This window comes from Pseudorca crassidens, chromosome 8 (genome assembly GCF_039906515.1).
Source record: "Pseudorca crassidens isolate mPseCra1 chromosome 8, mPseCra1.hap1, whole genome shotgun sequence".
Lineage (NCBI taxonomy): Eukaryota > Metazoa > Chordata > Mammalia > Artiodactyla > Delphinidae > Pseudorca > Pseudorca crassidens.
In genome coordinates this window covers 61844769-61868808 of record NC_090303.1, presented here as the reverse complement: position 1 = coordinate 61868808, position 24040 = coordinate 61844769, and the positions used below count along the sequence as shown (strand labels likewise).

The following is a 24040-nucleotide window of genomic DNA, read 5'->3' as shown; positions in this document are numbered from 1 at the left end:
TCCCTGAAAGGTTCTTTTCCCTGTATCTGCTTGGCCAGGTGTAGCCTGCCCTCCAGGTCCAGGCGCCCGTCCTCGTGGGGCCTTGCAGAGACCCAGGTCGGCCCCGAGATGGGCTCCCAGGGAGCCTGAGTGTCTCCAGCTTGGCCCAGCTTTCGCAGCCTGGTGTCTTAGACCTGGGGCTGACCCACAGAAGCCAGGCCAAACCAGAAGCCCAGCCAGGGGCACCAGTGGGCCAGAGGGCATGGTTGGCCCGCAGAGACCCTCGTGAGGTGACGACTTAGCCCACAGGTCTCCGGGGCTCTGGGGCCCCTCCACCCATCACCATCCCCGCCCCAGACATGAGCCGGCCAGACCTCACACTTCCTTTGCGGCAACAGAACAAATGAGGTTCGGCCCTCAGCATGGGTTTGACTCCTGTTTTATAGAAAGCCAACCATCAGAAATAACGAGTGCCCAGGGTCCCGGGCCGACCATATCAGAGGCTTGGCGAGGGGCCGGCCCCGCAGGGAGCGAGGGAGGGATGCAGAGAAAAGGCAGCAGAGGCCCCACCAGCCTCCTTCCAGGCCTTGGCAGTCACCGCTCAGCTGGGAGGGGCTGCACAGCAGCACTCTGGGTCCACAGCACAGTCCTGGACAGGCCCTTCATGGAAGAGGCAGGGAGGTTCCGGACGATTGTGCAGCAGTGCTGGCCCAGGTGCTGGCCCAGACTTGTCCCTGAGGCCCAGGGCTCAGCCGTCATCCCCAGTGATGTGCGCTGGAGCCATGGGGCTCACCCACATGGAGGGTCACAGGATGGGGTCTGAGCCGTTCCAGTTCACCGATGCCCCCTTCCACCTAAGAGCAGAGGAACAGAGAAAGAGTTAGAGCTGCAGGGGCCCACACAGGAGCCAGCTCTTGTCCTCACTCACCGGAATTCCTCTCTCTGGGCCTTCGAGGATTTCAGGTTCCAACATGCCCACCTCACCCCTCCACACTCACAGACAGGCCTACACACCAGGCCCCTACAAAACAAATGCACCTAAACCCCTCAAATGAGGTGCGCGGTCTACACGCATCTGAATCCAGCCACTTTCCAGGGGTGCCTGATGGTGGCGCTTTTAAAGGCACATGGGGAGACCTAGATATGGAGACATCCTGGAGGGTTCAAGGCACGGAAGGAGGTCCAGCTGCTGGAGCCCAGAAAGGTAGGCATAGGGCATAGGGAGCCAGCGGGAATGGTACCACACAGGACCCAGGAGGCCTTGCTAGGATTCTGGGCTTTGCTCTAAGAACCGCTAGTGAAGGGCTGTGAGCGGTTCAGTAAGGCACTTATTTGCCTTTTTAAAAAATTTATGAAGCCTTAAGAAGCACTGAGTATAATTAAACTGGAGTCCAGGGTTAGACACAATTTAATAATAGTCCAATTCCAAAATTAAAGTTATTACAGGTGAGACCAGCAGCACTTGATTTTAATACATGGAACTAGTTTTCTAAAAACAACTCAGAGGAATCATTTATAGCAGATGGAATATTTCTGAAAAATCTGGCATTAGGCGTATTATACATAGACGTACATCCTAAGATTATACAAACTAGGAAACAGCTGTTGCACGCCTCAACAGCAGTACTGGAGCACGGACTTTGAGACTGGGGTTTAGAAACGCTTCCCAGGGTGTGGGGTTTGGGGAGGGAGCAGACATTTTCAAAACCTGAAGTTTTTCTGCAGGACTGAAGTCAAAACTGTAACTGCCACAGCGGAGGAAAACAGGGATGCTTTCACTTTACTTGTACATCTGCGCTGGCAAGTCCAGTACAGGCAGACCTCATGTTATCGGGCTCCACTTTATCGCGCTTCACAGATACTGTGGTTTTGTTTTAATACAAATTGAAGGTTTGTGGCAACCCTGTGTCAAGCAAGTCTATGGGTGCCATTTTTCCAACAGCATTTGTTCTCTCTGTGTCTCTGTGTCCCATGTGAGTAATTCTCGAAGCAGTTCAAACTTTTCCATTATTATTAAATTTGTTATGGTGATCTGTGATCAGTGATCTTTGATGTTATTATCGCAGACAGAATACAACTCACTGAAGGTTCAGATGACAGCATTTTTAGCAATAAAGTATTTTCTAATTAAGACGTGTACATTGCTTTTTAGACATAATGCTACTGCATGCTTGACAGACTACAGGATAGGGTAAACATAACTCTCACATGCATTGGGAAACCAAAAATTTGTACGACTCGCTTTACTGCACTGGTCTGGAACGAACCCACAATATCTCTGAGGTCTGCCTGTATCCCTGAGATTGGACCTGCTGCAAGAAGGGAGTGAACAGGTTCTCCCAAAGTAAGGCTGTTGCATCTCCCAATCTAATGCTTAGAAGCATCATGAAGTTTCAGTAGTGGTTCGCCAAAAAGCCAACGCTCTCCATCTTCGTGAATAACCTAGACCCCCACTGAACTTCTCTCTATTCCTTCCTCAGGCTTCTGCTCTTTGTCTTTCTTCTCGCCTTGTGCCTTGCTTCAATGGCCGCATCAACGTCTCTGATGTTTAGGTCGAGAGAGACAGACTTGCAGAGGCAGTGGGATTCATACTCTGTTCTGTTCTTCCAACCTACTTTCCTCCTGATTACCAGCATCTTCTTGGTCTCTGTAAAGACTGTATGACCCCCTGTTGAGTATTTTGCATATTTTACACCATTCCATTTCCCTTCAAGTGAGCAGAAAGATCTGTCATTTGGAGAAGAAAAAAATCTTAGTGGTAATTCTGTGCAGGAGTAGCATGGGAGACGATATTTGCATATAGCTCGTTTTGGAACAATTGATATGTGCATTCTCTTCCTAGCTCCACCCACGGCGCTGTAAGGACAAGCCTTCCATAACCACTGGGGAATGTGAGAATGTTAACAGTTGTCATAGTCTAGACACAAGGCACAGCCCTGCCCTATGTTGTGCACACCAATCAACGTCCCAAGAAACTTTCATCTGGTCCATGTATGAATGCTGGATTGCATCTTCTCGTTAAAACACTCAGCAAAAAAGGCTGAGATGGGTGGATGATGGAAAAGTTGCTCAGCCACGAATGTTATACTGTTTCAAGAAACTAGCGCCTCTAAAACTAGCTCTCTGTTCTCTCCAGTGTCCTTTGGCGGTGCCTCATGAGGCTGCAAGGTCTCACTCAAAATGCAGTCGTGTGGCTTTCTGGCAACGGATCCTTTGCTTCCTGCATGAAAGTCTGAGAGCTACCATTTGACCACCTGAACGATTTGGTCCCTGGGATCCTTCTGGTCACAGATACTCAGAGGCAGGTCTGGATGTGCAAAAAGTTTGCATATATTTCTAGAAGAGGGCTTCTCTCAAGAGTAATTGTTGGAAGAACTACCTTAGTTCGATCCATTCCAAGCCTAACCTGTGATAAGAAATGTGTGGCCACCTCTCGTGCTCGTCCATGGACCTGCCTCTGCTTTATCGTCAGTCATATCACGTGCGTCGACGTGGGCAGCGTCACTTGTTCCACTGGATGTGGAAGAATTAAGTGGTTCTTTGGAACCTGGGTGCTTTAGACTGTTTCCTATGTGTCAGCACTGAGGCAGATCTAGAGGAATCTATTAGACGCTTTGGGGTTGAGCCACTTTGATGGAATCCATCAGCATCACGGCATTCCTCACTGCTCGAAGGAGAGACACTGGAATGGTAGGTATCTGGAGACAACTTGGCAACCCCGGGAGAAGTCAGGCTGCTCCTTGGTGAGTGCCCACTGCCTGCACCGCTGCTCCTTGGTGAGTGCCCACTGCCTGCACCGCTGCTCCTTGGTGAGTGCCCACTGCCTGCACCGCTGCTCCTTGGTGAGTGCCCACTGCCTGCACCGCCGCTCCCTGGTGAGCGTCCACTGCCTGCACCGCTGCTCCTTGGTGAGTGCCCACTGTCTGCACCGCCGCTCCCTGGTGAGCGCCCACTGCCTGCACCGCCGCTCCTTGGTGAGCGCCCACTGCCTGCACCGCTGCTCCTTGGTGAGTGCCCACTGTCTGCACCGCCGCTCCCTGGTGAGCGCCCACTGCCTGCACCGCCGCTCCCTGGTGAGCGCCCACTGCCTGCACCGCTGCTTCTTGGTGAGTGCCCACTGCCTGCACTTTTGGTGCTGGACCCTAATGATGTCTCAGGGTAGCCAATATAGGTTCGGCTGGTGGGGAAGACACATGCAGCTCTGACTTGCACAACTGAGCAGGTTCGGGAGGTCAGGCGAGCTGGGCAGGCACTGAGATAACCACAGGTTCCAAGGGAGTAGGTGGACCTACAGCATCTACTGGGTTAACAGCACTTTAGCAACCTGTAGCAACATAAGACAAAGCCTTAGTGATTCCACCGTGCAATCCGAGGTTCTCAGTTGTCTTGCTCTGTTCATCACTGTTGCAGTTTTGAAACACATCACTGAAAAGCTTTTACAGTAAGTCCCCTACATACGAACCTTCAAGTTGCGAACTTTCAAAGATGCAAATGTGCGTTCCATCCACGTCAGGCATGAATGCAGTTGCAGCTTGCCCTCCGTCTCCTGTTGCTGACGATCCTTCAGCTCTACCATCTCCCACCTCCTCTCCCTCCTCCAGTCAGTAACTCGTCTTGCCTGTTCACTCGACGCCAGCCCGTGTGCCAGCTGTTGTACTGTACTACTGTACTTTTCAAGGTACTGTACTATAAGATTTAAAATGTTTTATTTTTGTATTTTTTTATGTATTATTTGTATGAAAAGTATTATAAACCTATTACAGTACAGTACTATATAGTGGACTGCGTTAGTTGGGTACCTAGGCTAACTTTGTTGGACTTAACGAATGAGCTCTTGGAATGGAACTCGTTCGTATGTAGGGGACTCACTGTCCTGTTAAGATTTGTAGAGGAGTATCAGCCTCTGTAAGTTTCCTATCAAAATCTTAGACACTAGGGACACATCCTGAATCCAGACATCCAGGGGTGGCAGATGGAAGGAAGAGAGGGGAGTAACATTCCCACCCACAGCCTGGCTCCAGACAGGCACCAGGGACGCAGGTTTGCAAAGACCAAACTACTGCCCAGACCAGTTTGGATTCTTGCCCCCGGTCATGGAGAGAAGAAGGGGGAAGAGTCAGAAATAGACCAGACTTCCTGTATCCCTATAAGATCCGCCCTCAGCCTGGCCCCCAAGGCCCTTCCCTTATCGTTCTCCTCTGCCCATACTGACAGGCAGACAGAAGTTCCTCCTGTGAGCTCCCAATGTGACAAAATTGGGTTTGGCTTCAGTGCAGGGGTGAGTCATATTCATCTGCTGCTAGACGCCCCGGTCACACCAACAGTCACCGAGTCCTAAGGTCAGGCTGGGAGGTTTATGCCACCTGTGAGGCTTTTCACAGAGGTACCTAACCTACCCAATCCTGGACTACAGGTGCCGAGGCAGGGAGAGTATTAGAAACACAGAAAGAAGCAGTTCACAACTACAAGAGGAAACCAAAGCAGAGCCGTTCTGAAAGGGCTGAAATGCTGGGATACTGTGCTTATTTAGGGGATGAATGGTTCCCCCGTAGGAACGGTTCTGAAAGTCTATGGATCAGTTACAAGGATGAAAAAGAAGAACTCTGCATATGCAATTAGGGGCTGACAGAGAAAGGGGAGGGATGGAATGGACCGGTTTCTGAGTGCAGAGGCGCCGTCAAGGCTCACTCAGCTATGCTGATGTAGAGGAGGCTGAGGGTGTGAGAGTTTAGAGCAGCGCTCCTCAACCTGGGCACAGCGGGCATTGTGGTCGGGATAATTCTGTTGGGGGGGGGAGGAGGGTTGTCTTGTGCTTTGTAGGACATCTGGCACCCTCCCGCAAACTAGTGACAACCAAAAATGTCCCCAGACTTGGCCAGATATCCCCCGGGGTGCAAAAATGCCCCCGGTTGAGGACCACTGGCTTCGGGGTTGAGCTCAGCGAAGATGCCGTGGTCCCCAGAGCTGAGGTCAGCTCAGCGTCACGGGCGGGCCCATCTCTTGCCCACGACTGAATCCCTTGCTTCCCCAGCAGCCGTCACTGCATCAGAGCAGCAGTTACCTGACTTCACAGATTTTCAACATGACGTCTTGCTGTGTCAGCAAGGAGAAGAGGGCAGGCCTGGTTTTAAAGCCACCAGAGCTGACCAGCAGAAATACACCCAAGCACTTCTCTTACTCACTTTGGATTTCCAGACAAGTATCCTGTGTGCAAGTGTCCTGTCCCACGCGCCAGCTGCTGGCAGTCAGAGCAACTACAGAATGAGCCCCAAGGCCGTCTCTCACCTGCGAACCTGGCCGGTTGCTGCGCCCCCCACCTGGAAGGACCATCCTCCCTCTCCACCGCTCCTCCTTCAGGGTCAGATCCAGGAGCCCTCCTTCCGGAAGTATCCTCCCTCAGCACTGCTGTCAGGCTCTCGCCGGCCATGCTGTCATGGGGTCTCCCTCTCCTGCTAGACTGTGAGCCCTTAAAGGGCAGAGCTGGTCTCACTTGCCTCCGTCCCCTCAATGACCTCTAGCTCCGTGTTGGGCTCCCAGGGTTGCTGCTGAGGGAACACATCCCCTGTACACGCCCTGCCCCTCGTCAAGCCCAGGCACCAGAGGGAAAACCTGAGTCTTCATCACACTTCACTCTCCCTCCCCTTTGACCCCGGTGGTCACCGAGCCCTGTCCATGGCCCACCTCTGCTCTCTCATCCCTTCCCCTCTGCCTCCTCCCATTCTTCCTCCTCCCCCCACTTGCCTGTGAGCCCCCTGAGGTCTCCAAAGGCGAGGGAATGCTTCTACATCTCCTCTCGACCTCATAGCAGCTCAGGGAAGGCATCGTTTTACCCAATCGACAGATGGGGAAACTGAGGTCCAGACAGAGCCAGCCCTTCCAGAGGTCGTGCCATGGCAGCACAGCCAGGACGCAGCTGGGGTCTCCAGACTCCTGCTGGGTGCTCGGCTCCGCACAGCACCTGCTGGGTGCTCGGCCAGGAACAAGGCGCACCAGGGGCAGCTGTGCGTGTGGGCTGCAGGCAGGGGACTCACAAGAGGGGGCTGGGCAGTGGGAGCACCCAGGAGCCCTCCCTCAATGGATGAGAGGCACTGTGAAGAGGGCATCTAGGAAGAAGGGTGTCAGCAGAGGCGTGAAGGCTGCAGCAGACTCCTCAGGCGGGCGGGCGCACAGGTGTGGGAGGTAGGTGCTCAGCTCCAGCCCCTCGAAGGCACCGTTTCCAGCTGAAGTTACATTTTCAATTTTTTGTCTGAGCCTCCAAACAGAAACATCTGTCGCCCAGGCCCAGGCCCCGGTTATGAGTTCTTTCCTCTCTTCTCTGGCCTGTTGACAACCCTTTCATTTTCTCCCATTCTAGCGAGGCTGGAAGCTTGAGAGAGGTCACTGTGTGTGTCTTCTTTGGAAATGACCATAAATGAGTCTTTTTTTTTTTTTTTGCTGAGATGGTCAGAGAACAGAGGAGGGAGGAAGCTGGGGGACAGACACAAGCGAAAGTAACAGGAGCTTCTCTGAGGTCGAGGTGTGCGTCACACCAGAGAGTGGAGACAGCACGGGGCCCGGGGATGGTTCAAATTACGATGCTCTTCTCCAAAGGCAAAACTGGCAGTCTGGTCTTGTGCACTATCACCGTGGCAACAAAGCCAGGCGGCGGGAAGTCACACTGCCTGCTCAGTGACCTTCCACTGGGCTGGGACAGCACCGGCCTAAGCCCCAGGCCCCGAACTGCTCTTGACTCGAGGTGTGGCCTGGCGTCAGACCTCCACTCCGGCGACCCCATCTGTAGAGGGAAGGGCCGTATCGGGCAGTGTCCAAGGGCCTTTCTGTGGATCCCAAGCAGGTGGCCAGGGATGCGGCGTGCTCCACGTGGGTTAGCGTGAATGTCAGGGTTCTTATGGGGCAACAGAGGTGGTTTTGAGGGCAGGCGGCGCATCTCTCCCTGGATTAGAACAGAGTTGATTCTGAACTTGACTTCTATTTGACTGTGAACTCTGAGAGCAAGAAGCGCGTCTCATCCAGCTGCTTCTTCCATGGAGTCCAGTCCGGGGGTTCCATGAGGTTGAGGCGATGAGAGGGAAGCCCCGCCAGCCCGCAGGTGAGCCTATCCTGCCGTGAGCACTCGGCTGCCTTTCAGCGGGTGCTTGGACTAACTGGCCTTGGAAATGACCTGAGCTCGGGCCATACGCCCTTCCTGTCAAGGCAGCAGGACTTATCCCCCAAGAGGCAGGGCCCCAGCTTTAGCGGGTCTCTCTGACCTTGAAGGCTACTTTCCCAAGTTTCTCCCTTTGAGCTGTTTGAGAATCTGGGATGAAACAATATGCAAAGCCTTTGTAATCCAAGCCCTCGGAATAGGATTCCAGGAGGCTGGGCCTGCTGTTTCCCATTACAGTGGGGTATGTTATCTGATGGGTACAGAGGGGGAAAAACCCTGCGTTCCCACTATTCACTCACCACTCAGCTTTCTGGGAATGAGGCTGGGAAAAGTCTCACCGTGTTAACTGCCCAGATGGACCGAGCCATCAGGGTGGAGCAAGTGACGGGGGGAGTAGAACTGGTTTCAGCAAAGTCCATGCAGGGGATGCAGCACTCAGACCTGGGGGGGGGGCGGGCAGGGGGCAGCCAGCGGAGCCAGGAAGAAAGTACCCCGGGTCTGGTATGTTACAGCAGACCAGATGCTGGAGGGTCAGCACCTCACCTGACATCTGACTCTCACAGGCAGCCAGGGAGGGTGAGGCAGAGGTAGGCACTGCCCTCACCAGCCACCAGAACATCAGTTCTCACAGTGCCGTCCCAGGACAGCAGCACCAGGAGCACCTGGGAACTCTTGAGAAATGCAGGTTCTCAGGCCTCCGCCCAGACCTACTGAGCCAGAAGGCCCCAGGGGTGGGACCCAGCAATCTGTGTCTTACCACACCCTCCAGTGGGGACGCCCGCTGAACCCTGATGACCATGCTCTAGCGAATCTTCCCAGTGGGTGGCCGTAGACAAATACAGACGTGCTGGACCATTGATCCCCTCAGCCATCAGGGGACTGGGCAGGGTCTGGGTCAACCAGAGTCCCCAAGCCAGTCGTCCCTAACCCTGTGTGTTGCCCCAGTACGATGATTTGCTATCTGTGCCGAGGAGTAGGAAACACTGCTGGAGGAGATGCCAAGGCTCAACCTTGCCCGAGCTCCTCCCATGACAGTGAGCAGGGACAGACAAGGGCAGGGTAGGGACTCCGCCTGGACCGCCTGCCCCAGGCCGAGGGCTCGCTCCCTGATGCGTGCAGCCTCTCCAGATCGTTTCACATGCCATCATTTTGCTGGTTCATTTCATGGCACATGGCCCCGGGGACAGGGGTAGGTTCTGGGAGAAGGGACAGCTGACAGAAGAAGAAGAGGTGCTCCGGGCCCACGTTCACACTCAGATGTCTCTGGACTGAGCCCCCTGACAGACCAGAGCCCCAAGTCATTCTCAAGCACTTGCCAATTAGGGCTGAGCCCCTGGGAGGTGCCTGGTGAGACGAGTCCTGCAGCAGAAGCATTCTTGGGGAAAGAGAAGTTACTCCAGACGGGGGCAGGTGGAGAGGTCCGGGGTGGTGGGCCACTCCAGGGAGGGGCACAGAGACAGATGTAGGCCTTCAGCGAGGGGTCCCAGGGGTCCGGAGAGGGGGTGGAGCCTGTGTCCAGGGTGCGGTCCAGAGCCCTGTTGGGCAGGTCCTCCTGCAGGAAGGATGCCCTGTGGCCTCCCACCCCGTCCTGCAGAAGGTGCCAAGGCTGGTGTCACCTCCTTCCCCCATGCAGCCCTTCTCTCATCACTCTGAATGAGTGGCCCTTTGTACATGAAAGGAAAGCGACCTGCATGTGCCTTTAATCCTCCCGATGAAAGAAACGCCGGCACGTGACCCCACAGGAATGCTCCGTCCCTGGCCCAGTGGGCGGGCAGGTGGACGGCTGAGCAGGTGGACGCGTGGGTGGGGCGTGATGAGGATGTCACGACGTCTCCTCCACGTCCCCTCCCTGGGGACACAGTCCCTGGGGACTGTGTATGTGGCGTCCTCTCTCTCTCTTTGGCTCCATTCAAGGGCTCACTTGCCCGTGGGTGGGCAGCGGCCCTAGACTCCAGGGGAGCCCCTTGGATCGCAGGCGGTCAGAGCCGCAGCGCCCCAGCCATGGCCTACGTCCTCCACCCCAAACCCCACCATTTCACAAACAGGAAAACAGGTTCCGCCCGAGGTCACAGCGAGTCAGGAGCGGCTGAGACAATGTCAACGAGAGCGGTTCTCCGTGCTTGGTAATGTCCTGGGCACTCTTCACAACAGCCGTGTGAGCCAGGCACAGCCACTGCCCCCATTTTACAGATGACAAAGTGAGGTACAGACAGGAGAGGTCTGATGGCTCCCAGCCAGAAAGCAGCAAGGCCAGGATTCAAACGCCAGAATGCACGCTCACCACACTGGCAAGTTCTAATGCTGCCCCACTGGAATGCAGGTCTCCTCCCCGCCCCCAGGCCTGCCCAGTCCGCGGGGTGGGGTGGGGGGCGGTTGCTGCCCCAGCCCTGGGGCCTGGTCAGAGAACTCCTATTCACCCACCTCCCCTGGCCTGAGCCTCAGCTTCCCTTAAAGACTGAGAGCTGGGTGAGACGAGCCAAGAACCCCCGCCGGCAACCCCCACTGCCTCTGGGGCACCTCCACTCAGTGTTCAGAGGGCCGCACCCGCACCCGAAGAAGGACCGGGGCTGCTCCTCCCGCGTGAGGGCCGCTGCTCCAGGAAGCCACCTCCGAGCACACCCTGGCTGCGCCGCGTCCTCCTGCCTTCCGACCCTGCCCGAGCTCCACCGCCACCGCCAGGTAACCTCCCTCGCTCTTCCTCCTGTGGACCTAACAGCTGCTGCCCGGAACGAGGGGGGCTCTCGAGGCACCAGCTCACCTCCACCCCCTGCCACGGGTCATCTTAGGGAGCTACCTGAAGACACGGCATCTCGCAAATCGCACACGTCTCCCTGGGCCATGGTGACCACAAAACGCCACATACAGACAAGCCCCAAGCACTGTGTCTTTGCAGTCTGCAGGGGTCCTACCGGCCCCTCACCACACCCTTCCTAGTTGGGACAATCCAGGAACCCATCCCCCTTCCTGCAGGCCACTCCCAACCACTGCTCCTCCCAGCCACTCAGGCAAGGCCCCAAAGCCACAGGTGGGCCTGACTCACTTGGTTCTGATGCACAGCTCCAGGGGAGGGACGAGGTCATTGTCTCTGTCCTCAGGGACGGTCTGGGTGGTGTCTGGGGAGCGGGGAGAGAGAGGCACACGCTCATCAGCCCAGGGCCCACGTTCACCCCAAGGTCAGCACCAACAGTCCTACTCCTGGGACCTGACTCTTCCGGTACCTACCTGCCCCTCTTCTCTTCTTATTTGGACCCTCCCTGGTTCCTGCCCATCGGTTCTTACCTGGACACCATAGGTGTCCCTGCTCACTGGCCTCCCATCTCCAGTCTCCACCCCACCCTCCTGCCCCCTTTCAGCTACCAGAATAGTTCTTTCTAAAAACATGTCTCAGCCCACCACTCCCCTGCTCCAAAACCTTCCATGGCTCCCCACTGCCTGGAGAATAAAACCCAAACTTGTTGCCGTGATACTGTCTACTACGTAGTCTCAACCTCACCTTGTACCCTTAAGGACATCAGTTTCTCAAGGCCCAGCTCTGGCCCCCTCCCACAGGAGGACCTGCGCACACTCGCCCTCTGATCCCCCAGTGTGCATTGGTCTCTGACTGCCCTGACTGGGCGTGCTAAGGCCGGCGTCCCCGACCGGTCTGAAGGCTCCCCGGGGACGGACAGGGCAGGCGGGGAGGCAGTGCACCGATAGTCAGCCGGATCTGCTCCTGCTGGGTGGCCAGGCCGTCGTAGTAGTACAGGTCAAAGAGCCTCTCGGCCCTCCAATCTTGCAGCAGCTCCAGCTGCAGGCTGAACAGGACGCTGAAGTGGCTCTCACTGCACACCACCCAGATGGGGAACCTCGGGGTCTTCAGGAAGCAGCCGACCTGGACGAGGGAGAGGGAGCAGACAGAGGTACCTAATACCATGCGCCATCCCCAGGGAAGCGGGCCAGAGCATCTTCTGTCCAACCCCAGGCCCGGGCTGACCTCAGCGAGGCCCCGTTGGGGATTCCAGACCCTGTGTGAGGCTGGGGCCCTGTCTGCGGCTCACTGACACAGAGCTGTCCCTGCCTGCTCAGCCCACTGCTCGCAGGGCCTTTGCCCCACAGTCACATGGAGATACCCTGGCCTGAAAGCCGGGCGTCGCCCCCCTCACTTCATCTCCCACATCCAGCTGGTATGTGGTGCTTGCCCACCCTGTTCTCCAGGCCCAGCCTCTCCTCCCGAAGCAATGACCTCCTAGCCGGCTCTTCCATACCCTCCCCTCCCCAGCCACAGCCACACAGAACCTCTCACCAGTCCTCAAACTACTCCAGCACGGCAAGCCTCATGCCTGTGCGTTCACTGTTCCCCCGTACACCTCTCCTCTCCTAGGGGTCCTGCATCGCCCAGATTACCCAATCAGAGAGCACGCATCATGTCCCGCTTCTAGTCCTAGGTACCAGGTGCTAGGTACCCACCCTCCTCTGCCGCAGTGCATCACTCTGCCTCACCATAAGCACATACGCCTGCCTCTGGCACGGACTACACCCTCAGAGCAGAGCAGGGGGTGTAAGTCAACATAAGCAAGTGACGACTGAAGGTCCTCGCGAATGAAGCGGAACTGGAGCTAGGACTTTAGCTTGAAGACAGGTGGGGCTGGAGCCACAGGGGGAAGGGAGGGGGGCCTCCGGGTGAGCAGTCTGTGGGTGATGCCAGAACAAGTGTCCAGAGACATTCAGGAAAAGCGCAGGGCATCAGGAGAGGGCACGGGAAGGGGAGGATGAAGAGCTGGAACTTCCTTCTGAGGAGGGAGTCCTTTGGAAAGTTCCCAGCAGAGGACTTGCATGGTAGAGGGGTGTTGGGAGAAGGCAGATGCATGGAATCAGCATCAGGGCCTTCCTGTGGTTCTGCCTGCAGAGGAGAGAGGCGTGGCGGGGCCCTCCGAAGGCCTGCTCAGACGCCTGGCTGGTCTGCCCCTCGGTGGCCAGACCTCGACGCGCTCTCTCGCTGTCACCTGTGACTCCCCACCCCGGGCCCTAGTTTATTCATTTCTGTACGTGCAGTGGGCCAGGCTGATTCGGCCTAATCCCCACCAGCCCCAAGGAGATGTTTGCATGCTCAGGTATTTACAGCCACAGCCTGTGGATTAAGGAAAGAATGGGAATTATTTTTCCAGTGGGGAGATGGGCATACTTTCTCCGGGGCCCGTCACAGACGAGTGGCCGGCCAGTCTTCCTCGGGCCTCTCAGAGCCCACCTGGAGCTGGGGTGTCCCGGACAAAGGGGCTGTGCTCCGGGGAAATGCTTGCTCGTGACCCTCCTACAGAGGGTAGCAGGGTGAACTTCACGAAGTGTTCACTGTCTCATTGTCCAAGTCCCCCACCCGCCCCCTCCACCTGGCCCCTTGGGCCCTCACCCCAGCTCCCTGTGAACATTAAAGTGTGACTCGCTCCTTGGTGGAAACGGGGGGGGGGGGGGAGGTGGAATTAGTTGTCTTAAACGATGTGGCTGGACGTGCCTAAACCCCACTACAAACTTGGCCTCCATTCCAGGTTAAAATTCCAGGCTTTTCTGGTGAGGGCATCACCTCGAACAGGGAGCCCTGAAGACTGGGAAGCCAGTGCCCATTCACTGCAGGAAAAAAGAGCCATGCAGCCCACCAGGAACAGGCGTCTGCAGAAACAGCCACCCTGAATTTTCCAGCAGAGGGACAAAAGGGCAGCTTGCCATTTAAGCAACAGTCAAAAGATTAAGGGCAAAAAAAGCTGCCCGGGGAGTTTATAAATGAGTTTTCTCATTCAGGAGCCCCTCCCCATTGGGTGGCATTTTCCAAAGATGAAATCCACTTCCTTTGGACTCTGGGGTAGCTGACCGAAGGCCCGGGGTGAGGAAGGAGGGTGGGTGGGCACATTTCCTCCAGCACAGCCTCTCTCCTGTGGGTGAACGTGCAGCACAATCAGGGATTAAGGTGACCCTTGAACAACGTGGGCTTGAACCGTGTGGGTTCACTTATACACGGATAGTTTTCAACAGTAACGACTACAGTACTACGCGGTCCATGGTTGGTTGAATCGTCGGATGCAGAAGAACGGCGGATACGGAGGACTGACTGTGACTTATACACAGATTAACGCCCGTGCTGCTCAAGGGTCAGCGCGTACTTTTACCTGGATTCTTAAGGTCTTTTGCGGGAGTGAGGTGTGTGAATGCCCCCCACCCAACCATGGCCTGCCAGCTCCGAAGCCCTAATTTAAAAGGACCGACATTTGATGGCTGGCAGAGCGGCAGTCTGTCATCTCCAAGGATAACATCCATTCAACATGAGTTATACTTTGGTCCCAGGGACCGTGTGAGACGATGGGTCGGTGGTGAAGTACCCTGGAACGGCCTGTCCTCATGGGGTTAGCCGCTGAAGGAGGAGGAGATAGTAAACAGAGAATCACACAGACACATTTGCACCACATTTCACTGAATCTAAGATGCCATCGGAGTCACCGTTCTGTTTTGTATCACTAAGAAAGGACGCAGGCTGGCAATTAAGGCCCGACACATCATCGACTGCGTGAAAAACTCAGAAATGTTCAAATGTGGGGCACGTTTGCATCTCAAAAGCAATGAAATGGGATGCGTAAAACCAGGAGGAGGCCTGTGAAGGAAAGAACTAACATTCTACGACGGAGGACGACAAGGTGGGCAGGGGACCACGAGAGCAGACCTCTATTGAGATAGAGTGATGAGGTCAGGAAAGCCTTCCCTGAGGAAGTGACAGTGAAGTCAAAACGTGAAGGGAGGGAAAAGCAGGGACAGGACGCAGGGCCTTAAAGGTCATGGGAAGGTCTGCACTGTAGTCTCTGTATTAGTTTGCTAGAGCTGAGTAACAAAGTTCCACAGATCGGGCAGCTCAAACGACAGAAATTTATTTCCTCACAGTTCTGGGGGCTGGACGTCCCAGATCAAGATGTCGGCAGGGTTGGTTCCTTCTGAGGCCCCTCTCCTTGGCTTGTAGACGTGGTCTTCCCTCTGTGTGTGCCTGTGTCCTAACCTCTTCTTCTAAGGATACCAGTCCGCTGGATTTGGGCCCAACCATATGACCTTCTTTTACCTTAATGACCTCTTGAATGGTCTTGTCTCCAAATACAGTCACACTCCAAGGTACTGGGGGCTAGGACTTTAGTAAATGAATGTTGGGTCGGGGGAGTGGGGGGAAACGGCGCAATTCAGCCCATAACAATCTCAGAGGACTGGGAATGCACAGAAGGTTGTTAAGCAAAGGAATGATGTGACTGCTCTACTCTTTTAAAGATCACACTGGCTTCAGTGAAGGAACAGGATTGGAGGGAGGTGGGGACAGGAGCCAGAGGCCAGCTGGGCCATCACAAGTGTCCCGAACAGCGATGCTGGTGGCTCGGATAAGGGTGAAAGTGGACAGACTTGAGAAACAGCTTCGGGAAGGAGCCCCACGACCTCTTGATGGATTGAATGCGCTCCTGGTTTGAGCAACTGGGTAGATGGTGCTGTTTGCAGAGCTGGACAAATGGGAGGAGGAGGGTGGTGCTTACAGAGCTCTCCCTGCCAAGCTCAGCCTTTGCCCAGGTCCCTTCCTGAAGGCAGCAATGAATGGGGAAGCCCTGGAGTTAAACTCCCTGCGCCTTGCTGTCCTCCCCTGGCCTCTCCGTCCCCCATCACCACTGCCACCACGAGCCAGGAGGGGCTGGTCTCCCCACTGCAGCCTGCAGTGCAGCCCATCCTCACTTTGCGCTCTGGGGTGGAGGGAGTGAGGGGGAAGTCGGATGGGCAAGGTGAGGCCAACCCAGTGGGTCACCGATGGCAGACTGAGTCCCGTAGGACACAGCCATGCTGGGGCGGGGGGCTGCTTACTTACGGCAGGGGTGCATTTCTTGGCCCAGAGTTGCCTCTGCTTCCCCCGGGGCACAGCCGGAATGTGGGTCACCTGACAAGCTGGCTGATAGGCAGGACCTATCACCCTCCCACACACATACTCGTGAGGGCCCCAGAACCCTGGCTCCCAGCCAGAGGCCGCACTGAGAAGCCTGGAGATGGGCTGTGAGTGAAGGCGGGCCTGGTTCTGCCGTCTACATGAAAGAAAGCCTTCAGCCTTATCAGAACAGCCCCGCGGTGGATGCCATGCCCAGGCGGCCCCAAAGACCAGATCTTCCCCAGTGACCACGTCTGTACTGCCAGGTGGAAGACCAGGCCAGGCTGAGAGGGGGCCCCGGCTCTGGGTCCAGGTCTGGGCCTGGAGGCTAAACCTCCTTGGATTCCCTCTCTGTCTGACGTGGCTAATCACGAAAGCTCCAAGCAACTCAGTGACCAAAGGGATAGCGGGTTGGAGTTACAGGAAAGGAAAGTGCTTTGTCTAACTGCCCAGCCTCTGCCTTCTCCTTCAGAGGCCCAGCCTTCAGTGAGCTCTGGAGAGTAGGAGAGGAGGCCCTGGGGTCCTTCTTTAGCGAGGCTGCAGTCCCAAGGCAGAGGAGCAAACCATCCCTCGCTGCAGGGAGATACAACACCCAGTCTTCGACGAAGCAAACAATAGCAGAGCGGGGTGGTGGGGGAGTCTATGTGGATTCAAGGATCATTGTAGGACCTGAATTTGTGCAATCTGCATTTTGTTCCAAGGACAGGATGACGCCCAACTGCTGTTCCCGTCAATTACCCTCAACAGACCGAAGGAAAATAGTTGACATTTTGACCAATGCCCTCCACACGAGAGTGAAACCAGGGCTCATGGTAAACCTGGGGATTCCGCGAGCCCGGGCAAGGTCACCTCTCAGCCCGTGGAATTTCGGGCTGAAGGCCTTCACAGCCCACCCAGGATCTGATGCTCAGGGCTCCTGGTGCTCCTCACGGGCCACGTGGCTACACTCCTGGGCTCCCTCCTGACACCAGCACATCTGGGAAGGAGTCACTGTCACTCTTTTCTCCCCAAGTCTTTGGAACCCACAGGGCTGCTTCCTGTCCGTGGGGGTGGGGTGTCACCCAGAGGCGGAATCTGGGCACGGGGCCACCTGAACAACGGCGTTCAATGGGACAGCCCACCCGAACATGTGATCACGCAGGAAGGGCGTGATGAAACTGAACCGCCCTGCATATCCATCCACCTAGCATACTCTGAGTATCCCTTTGGGTCAGTCTCTGCATCCCTGGCTCTGGGGATGTAAGATGAATGGGGCCTCATCCTGACCCTCCAAGAATCTTTGCTGGGCCGGTCACCAGAGAAGAACCTCCTGCTACCCCTCAGGTCATGTAATCGACCACAGAACAATGTCTTCCCTGGAGACATGAAAACCGAGGCTCAGAGAAGGTTCAGCAGCAGGTTGGGACAAGGACACAGGGCCCGGTGGTCCCCTGCCCATGTTGCCCAGAGATACTGTCACCCTACCCCGTGCCCAGCTTCAGCTGGGGGTCCGGCCCTCTCTAAGACCCTGGCTGCAGTGAGAGAAAACGTAGAGGGACCAATACACTTGCAAACAGACTGAGTAAGGCCTATTATGGGTTGAATTGTGTCCCCCCAAAAGCTCTGTTGAAGTCCTAGCCCCCAGTACCTCAGACTGTGGTCTTATTTGGAAATAGCGCTGTTGCAGATGTAATTAGTCAAGGCGAGGTTAGCGGGGTAGGGTGGGTCCGCAATCCACGTGACTGAGGTCCTTATGAGAAAAGGAGACACAGAGGGAGAAGATGGCCATGTGACACCAGAGGCAGAGACTGGAGTCATGCAGCCACAAGCTAAGGCTCACCAAGGATTGCTGGGAAACGTCAAAGGCTAGAAGGGGCAAGGAAGGCTTATTCTCCCCGTGGGTTTCAGGAGGAGTGTTGCCCTGCCGACACCTTGATTTTGGACTTCTGTTAGGAGACCTTCTGCTCCAGAACTATGAAACGACACGTTTCTGTGGGTTGAAGCCACCCAGTTTGTGGTGCTTCGTTGAGACAGCCCTAGGAAACTAACACGAGGCCCAAGACCTCAGGCCCTTGTCCCGGGAGAAGACCCCCTGGCCAACACACACACACACACACACACACACACACACACACACACACACACACACACACACACACACACACACACACACACACACACACACACACACACACACGACAGCACACTGTAAATCCCTAGAGGTCCCTTTCATGGCGTCACAGCTGGCTCTGGGAGTGAACTTCGGGCCTGTGCTGGATGGCGGTGAAGCTGTGTGTGTGTGTAGTTTTCCCATACGCTCCGTGACTGAGACTGGACCCAGCTCCGGGAACTGGAGCCAACTCTCCTTCTCCTCCCTCCCTCCTGTTGGTCCCAGGGAGCCAGGCTCTTGGGTCTCTGGAGGCCCGAGGGCTCGGTACCTGGCACACGCTGTAGTGTTCAAAGAGGGACAGGAAGCCGATGTCGCTGCGTGCGGCGATGCCTTTGAGGAGCGTGATGTTCCCGTTCCCGGAATCGAGCTCAACCACGTCGTTGAAAACATTGGACACGGCTTTCCCGGTCAGGAGCAGATTGACAAGTTCCTGTTGATGAGAGAAAGGGGAAAGGCTTGTCAAGGGGAGATGGGGAACAAGAGAAAAAGGGCAGAAAAGGAAGGAAGAAAGCAAGGAGGGCGAGAGACTGAAATCAGAGGGGCTGTGGCTTCAGCGTTCCCACAGCCCTCAGGGAAGCTGCCAACTCTGCTCATCAACGTGACTCTGGGAACTCATCAGTCCTTATCCCACAAGCATTCACTGGGCGCCGACTGTGCCCAGGACCCTGTGTGTGCATGGGCTGGGGGTGGGGTGCGGGTCCCGCTGGAGGGAAAGAGTGGCTCCTGACCTCGGGCGTCCGGGTCTAGAGGGGGGACGGGTGCGGGCCTGCACGCCTGAAGCACAGTGTAGGATGTGACTGCGGCTGTAACAATGTGTGCACAGAGCGCGCGTGGCCCACACAGACACAGGACCCCGTGACAGTCGGAGCCGCTTCGTGGAGAAGCGGCATTTGGGTGGGTCTTGAAGTCTTGGATACTTTTTTAATAAGCTTTTTGATTCTGAAATAACTTTAGAGACATAAGAAGTTGCAAAAATAGTACAGAGAGTTCCTGTGCACCCTTCACTCAGCTTCCCCCAACGGTAACATCTTACATAACCAGAGCGCATCATCACCACCAGGAAGCTGACAATGGGGTGACACCAGTAACTCAGCTCCAGGCCGTATTGGGATTCCACCAGTGAGGGCGGGGTCTCCAAGGCGGGGGAAGGAAAGGAGAGGACAGCAGGGGCAGGGAGGAGAAGGCAGGCGGGCCCCAGCCTGGGTTCCCGCTCTGTCTCTGCCTCTGTTGGCTGCATGGCTGCACGCCTCACGCCTCGCACCCGACAGGCCAGCAAGCCTGCCAACCCCAGAACCAGGAGACGGTGACTTGTGGGGCTCTGACTCTCGGCCATCTCCTTTAGCCAGTGCCTCCGGCACTGGGTTGGCTGCAAGGGCCCTTCCTCAAGCAGAGCATCTAGGGCTCCAACCTCCCGTGAGGAATGCGGAAACAGGCTCGCAGCTGGGACGGGATTTGCCCAGGCCACACAGCTGCTTAGTGACAGCGCCGCACTCCCACCCTCACTTTCCGGCTCCCTTTCTGGTGTCCCTTCCCTCTCCCCTCACTTGTTACCCTCAGGGTACCACCTGGCCAGCCAAAGATTCAAAACGGAGGGCAACCGCTAAGCACGCGCTGCCCTGCTAAGGAAGGATACACGGGAGCCCAGCCTTAGCGCTGGGGCAGGAGCTTCTAACTCCTTCTGCCAGGGCTGGCGCGTGCGTGAGGCCAGCCCGCAGGAATCTCCTCCATGGTACGTGGGAATGGCCATAACAGCCCTTGCCCACCATAAACTCTGGAGGGCAGAGTTCACAGAAGTGTTTTCCCCGGAACTGTGAGAGTGATGCGCAGGTTAATAAACCCCTCCGTCAACCCCAGGATCCCTGCCCCAGAGGCAGTAAAAGAGGCCCCTCTGATGGCCGCAGAGGGGCCCTCATTGGAGGGAGATACCGAGGGGGCCTCATTGTGTTCTTGCAGAGGAAGCGAGAAAGAATTTGGAGGAAATGTCTGCTCTGAGATACTGCACCTCAGGGCCAGCGGCTGCCTAAGAAAGGCATGGCCTTCTTCAGACACATTCAAGGGCTCCCAGCGGGTTTTCAAGGGGGAGAAAAGGTCCTGCTGCCCATCTGGGGTGTGTCTCAAAACCTTCCTCAGAGCAGGAAGCCTCCTCAAAATTGGGGGAGAAATAGTGACAGGACGCTCCCTGCCCCTAGACTCAAAATCACACAGTGGCAAAGCTTAGCGGTCATCTGGTTCCTCACTACTCAAAGTGTAGTCCATGGACCAGCCGCATCACCCTTCCTGGAAGCCCGTTAGAAATCCAAAACCTCAGGCCCTAGCCCGGGCCCACGGAACCTCAGCCTGCTCTTCAGCAAGACTCTGCGGGACTCGCGTGCACAATCAAGGTTTAAGAAGCACCGATCTAGTCCAAATGCTTCATTCTACACGTGAGGAGACCGAGGTTCGGGGAGGGGAAGAAAGTCGCTCCAGCTCACGCCGCAAGTGGAACTGCCAACACAGCTCAGAATCCAGCCCCAGACTGTGTTCTGCACTCTGTACGCTGCTTAACTGCCCACCCCTGGGTCACAGTGCTCTCCGACAGCGCGTCAGGAAGCTCCCACGGGGAGCGCAGGCACCCAGAGCAGGAGCTGGACCACCACTGGCCGTCGCTCAGCCTGAAACCTTTCTCTGGGGGGTAAGCAGCAGGCAACCTCACATCTCCTCGGGTGCCTTGGACAAACCACAGGCCCCAAGCAGGCCCTTGCACGGTGCCCAGGTATGTTTTCAGGACTGGCACAAGTGAGCCAGGACCCCTAGGACAACTGGGTCCTCAGCTGGGCCCAGCAACCAGAGAAGCTCCGCTCAGCCTGTCTGTGCTACACACGACGCCCCCAGATGCACTGAGGGTCAGATTTAACTGTGGCCCGCTGGCCGCTCAGGAGGCCTTGCCATGCAGAGAAGGGCTCAGACCGTAGTCATGTGTAGCATCTGGCTCCAGTCCCGACACTCGCTGATAGGATCTGAAACAGATCCCTTTCCTTGTGCCACCGGGTGACTGGGAGGATCGATGACAAGCAGTTGTGCTAAGGGACCCCCTGCCCTCCACGAAGCCACTTGAGGGCCCCTTTGTGAAGATGCAGAGGGGTGGTCATAAAGACCACGTGCTGTACAATCGTAGGGCGCCATGGCCGTCGTCCCCGCAGCTGGGCCTGGGGCTCCCAGCCTATGCCGGGGCTCCGGGCTGGGCAGCACCTGGCTCTGCCTCTCTTGAACCTCCTGCAGCTCCGGGCACACAGATCGGGTACAGCAAACTCCAGAAACAGAAGTTAACCTGAGTTCCCTCTCTAGGTCTCCGTGAGGAAGAAGCCCAGCAGAGGCGGAACACGAAAGCTGCTTGGGCAGTGCTGGCAGGGGCAAAGACAGAAGGCAAGAGGAAGGGAAAGAAGCGCCTGACCACCCCACGCCCCACTGCGGCCCTGACCTGCGTGCAGTATCCGTGTGCTCCAATCAGGTGGCTGGTGGGGACGTCGAAGTCCTGGCGGACACTGGAGAGCAAGAAAAAAGGGCTGTTAGCACACCTCTGCCTGATTCAGGATCCGGGCAAACCTCGAGGGTGGCCAGGGCCTCCCCTCGGGTTCCAGGCGGAGGCCCCAAATCCCGGATTTGGCGGGAACCTGAGCTTCTGTGCTCTGTGCCCTCCCTGGGGCTGGAGTCCGGAGCTCACTCTGCTCTGGGCAGTGGCCTCCACTCTGGCCTGCAGAGGGCCATGGCAGACCCTCGGCAGACACCAGAGGTTCGTGATGGAAGCATGCCACAGCAGAAAGGGCGCTGGGTTTGGAATCCACGTCCTGCATTCACACTCCTACTGTCGCTTACTAAGAGTGGGGACTGGGCCATCCCCTGCCACCTCCAGTCCTCGGTCTGCAAGTCGGTTAAATGGGAGGAACGGCCTCTAACGCCTCCTGGAGTCCTGAAACAACAGCTGCCGCCACCTGGGCACAGACCCTGTACCAGGCCGAGTACAACTATTATTCCCTAAACACTGAGAGAAAAACCAAGGCTCCGAGAAGAACTGACGTGCCCAGGGCATTCAGCTCGTGGGCGATGGAGCTGGCAGGGGATCTAGCTGCCAGTCTCCGAGGCCTGTGTTCCCCCCGACCCTAGATCACCTCTGTGGCTCCACCTTCAGAATGGGGTCCCCCTAAGGGCACAAGGTGAAAAGCCCCTCTGCCAAAAGAAACCCCACCAAACTGAAAGAAAGAGATTTCTAGGGCTGTATGCTACGGGGGGGCAGAACGGTGCAGTGTCAGGTCAGCAATGGCCCCGTCACATGTGAGGCCAGCACCAGGAGGCAAGCCCCCAGCCCCCAAATCTCAAAACCATCCTACCGTCTAGAAAGCCCACCATTAGGACATTATTATTCCTTTTACCCCAAAGGAAATCCCTCGGGAGACCAAGCATTATTGTTGAACAGAGCCGTGGGACAGACGGGTAATAGGAAAGGAGCTCCCACCGCACTCAGAGGACAGCATTTCAAGGCTCCAGCCACCCAGTGAAGCAGGAATTACTTTATTTTACAGACATGGAAAGAAGCCCAGAGAGGTAAAGCCAGGGGGGTGACGTGAGGCCCGGGAGCCGGCTCACCCCACTGCTGCCCACCCAGCATGGGCTACATCTGCACCCCAAAGAGAGCACCCAGGGGTGGCCCAGAGGTAGGAAGAGGCAAGCGATCACGACGTTTGTTTTTCCTTTTAGTGGAAGAGAAGAAAAACCTGGCCTCACTTTTATGCTTTCAATCTCAATCTGCCATAAGTCCACAAACCTAAAACATGCACTCTGGTCCCAAACGAGCTTAGAAACTCAAGCTCCACGACTCCACAGCAGAAACACTCTCTTGTGGATTTTACTAACTGTGGCCGAACAGGGACGGTTCGTGGTCCACACGAGAAGACGGGCTGGGTTGACAGTGCAGGGCCCAGCCGAGAACCACGGAGGCTGGGGGTCCTCAGGAAGGGCCTGAGGCTGGCCTTCCAGAAACGACCCAGCGGGCCTGGGAAGGGGCCAGCTGGGGGGATGGGGGACAAATGGGCGAGGCCGGCGTGTGGCTGGCACTGGCTTGGGCAGAAGAATTGATGGAAACGCTCCCTGCGGCATATATACAGGCATCTTCTGAAGGGAAGAAAATAGCCTCCGAGGGGCCCTGGGTGGACTGATAAGGATCGCTGGCCCCAAGCCACCCCGAAGCTTTCAGAAGCAGTCTGATCTTCTCACAGCCTCGTGTTCACCCAGCGGGTTTGAGCGCCTGCGTCAGCTGAGAGCAGAGGGACGGGCAGAAAGGACAATAGGAGGAAATGGTAATTGCATCCTTAGGTGCAAACACGATGGGAAATTCAGAAGTAGGCTCAGATCTTAAAAAGGAGGAACATCTGTATTTCATACTAGGGCATTCGGGAGACGCCAAGGAGCGGCTTATGGCTTAAGAGATTTACAACTTTGGCAAATCTAGATGCCCAGACCTCGATCTAGGGGAAATCCCTGGAGAGCTGAGTGTGAGGAATCCTAGAGCAAAGAAACAGCGGCTTCTGCTCTGCCCCAGAGAGGAGGCGATTCACACGGTGGGGCCATCACCAGACCAGAGTTCTAGCCCTGTCTTGCCATGTGGTCACAGACCTCTCCTCGCTGGGGCTCAGTCTCCCCTTCTGCAACATGCGGGACTTGCACAAGGGCAGGCAGTGTCCTGGGAGCAGGGGCTGAATCCACGGAGGGGCTGCCTGAGCTCTGAGGTTCCTACTTTCTGGGCTTCTGAGCTACAAGCTGTGATGGGCCCTCCCCTGGGACTGACCATTCCAGTCTAAAGAGCAGCTTATTCCTTCCACAGTCCTCCTGG

General features: G+C 56.3%; 1 protein-coding gene and 1 pseudogene across 1 annotated transcript in view; both read right to left on the bottom strand.

The window, feature by feature from the left end:
• Nucleotides 1–402: 402 nt before the first annotated feature.
• Nucleotides 403–8924, bottom strand: LOC137228708 (oxysterol-binding protein-related protein 9-like; annotated as a pseudogene).
• Nucleotides 8925–11161: 2237 nt separating this feature from the next.
• Nucleotides 11162–24040, bottom strand: part of MINDY4 (MINDY lysine 48 deubiquitinase 4) — a 102633-nt gene continuing 89754 nt past the window's right edge. Inside the window, exons 14-17 of the mRNA XM_067746655.1 lie at nt 21635–21698; nt 18446–18607; nt 11816–11996; nt 11162–11238 (exon numbers count right to left, since the gene is read on the bottom strand). Of these exons, the coding sequence (XP_067602756.1) occupies nt 11162–11238; nt 11816–11996; nt 18446–18607; nt 21635–21698 (484 nt within the window). The remainder of the gene's footprint in view (nt 11239–11815; nt 11997–18445; nt 18608–21634; nt 21699–24040) is intronic.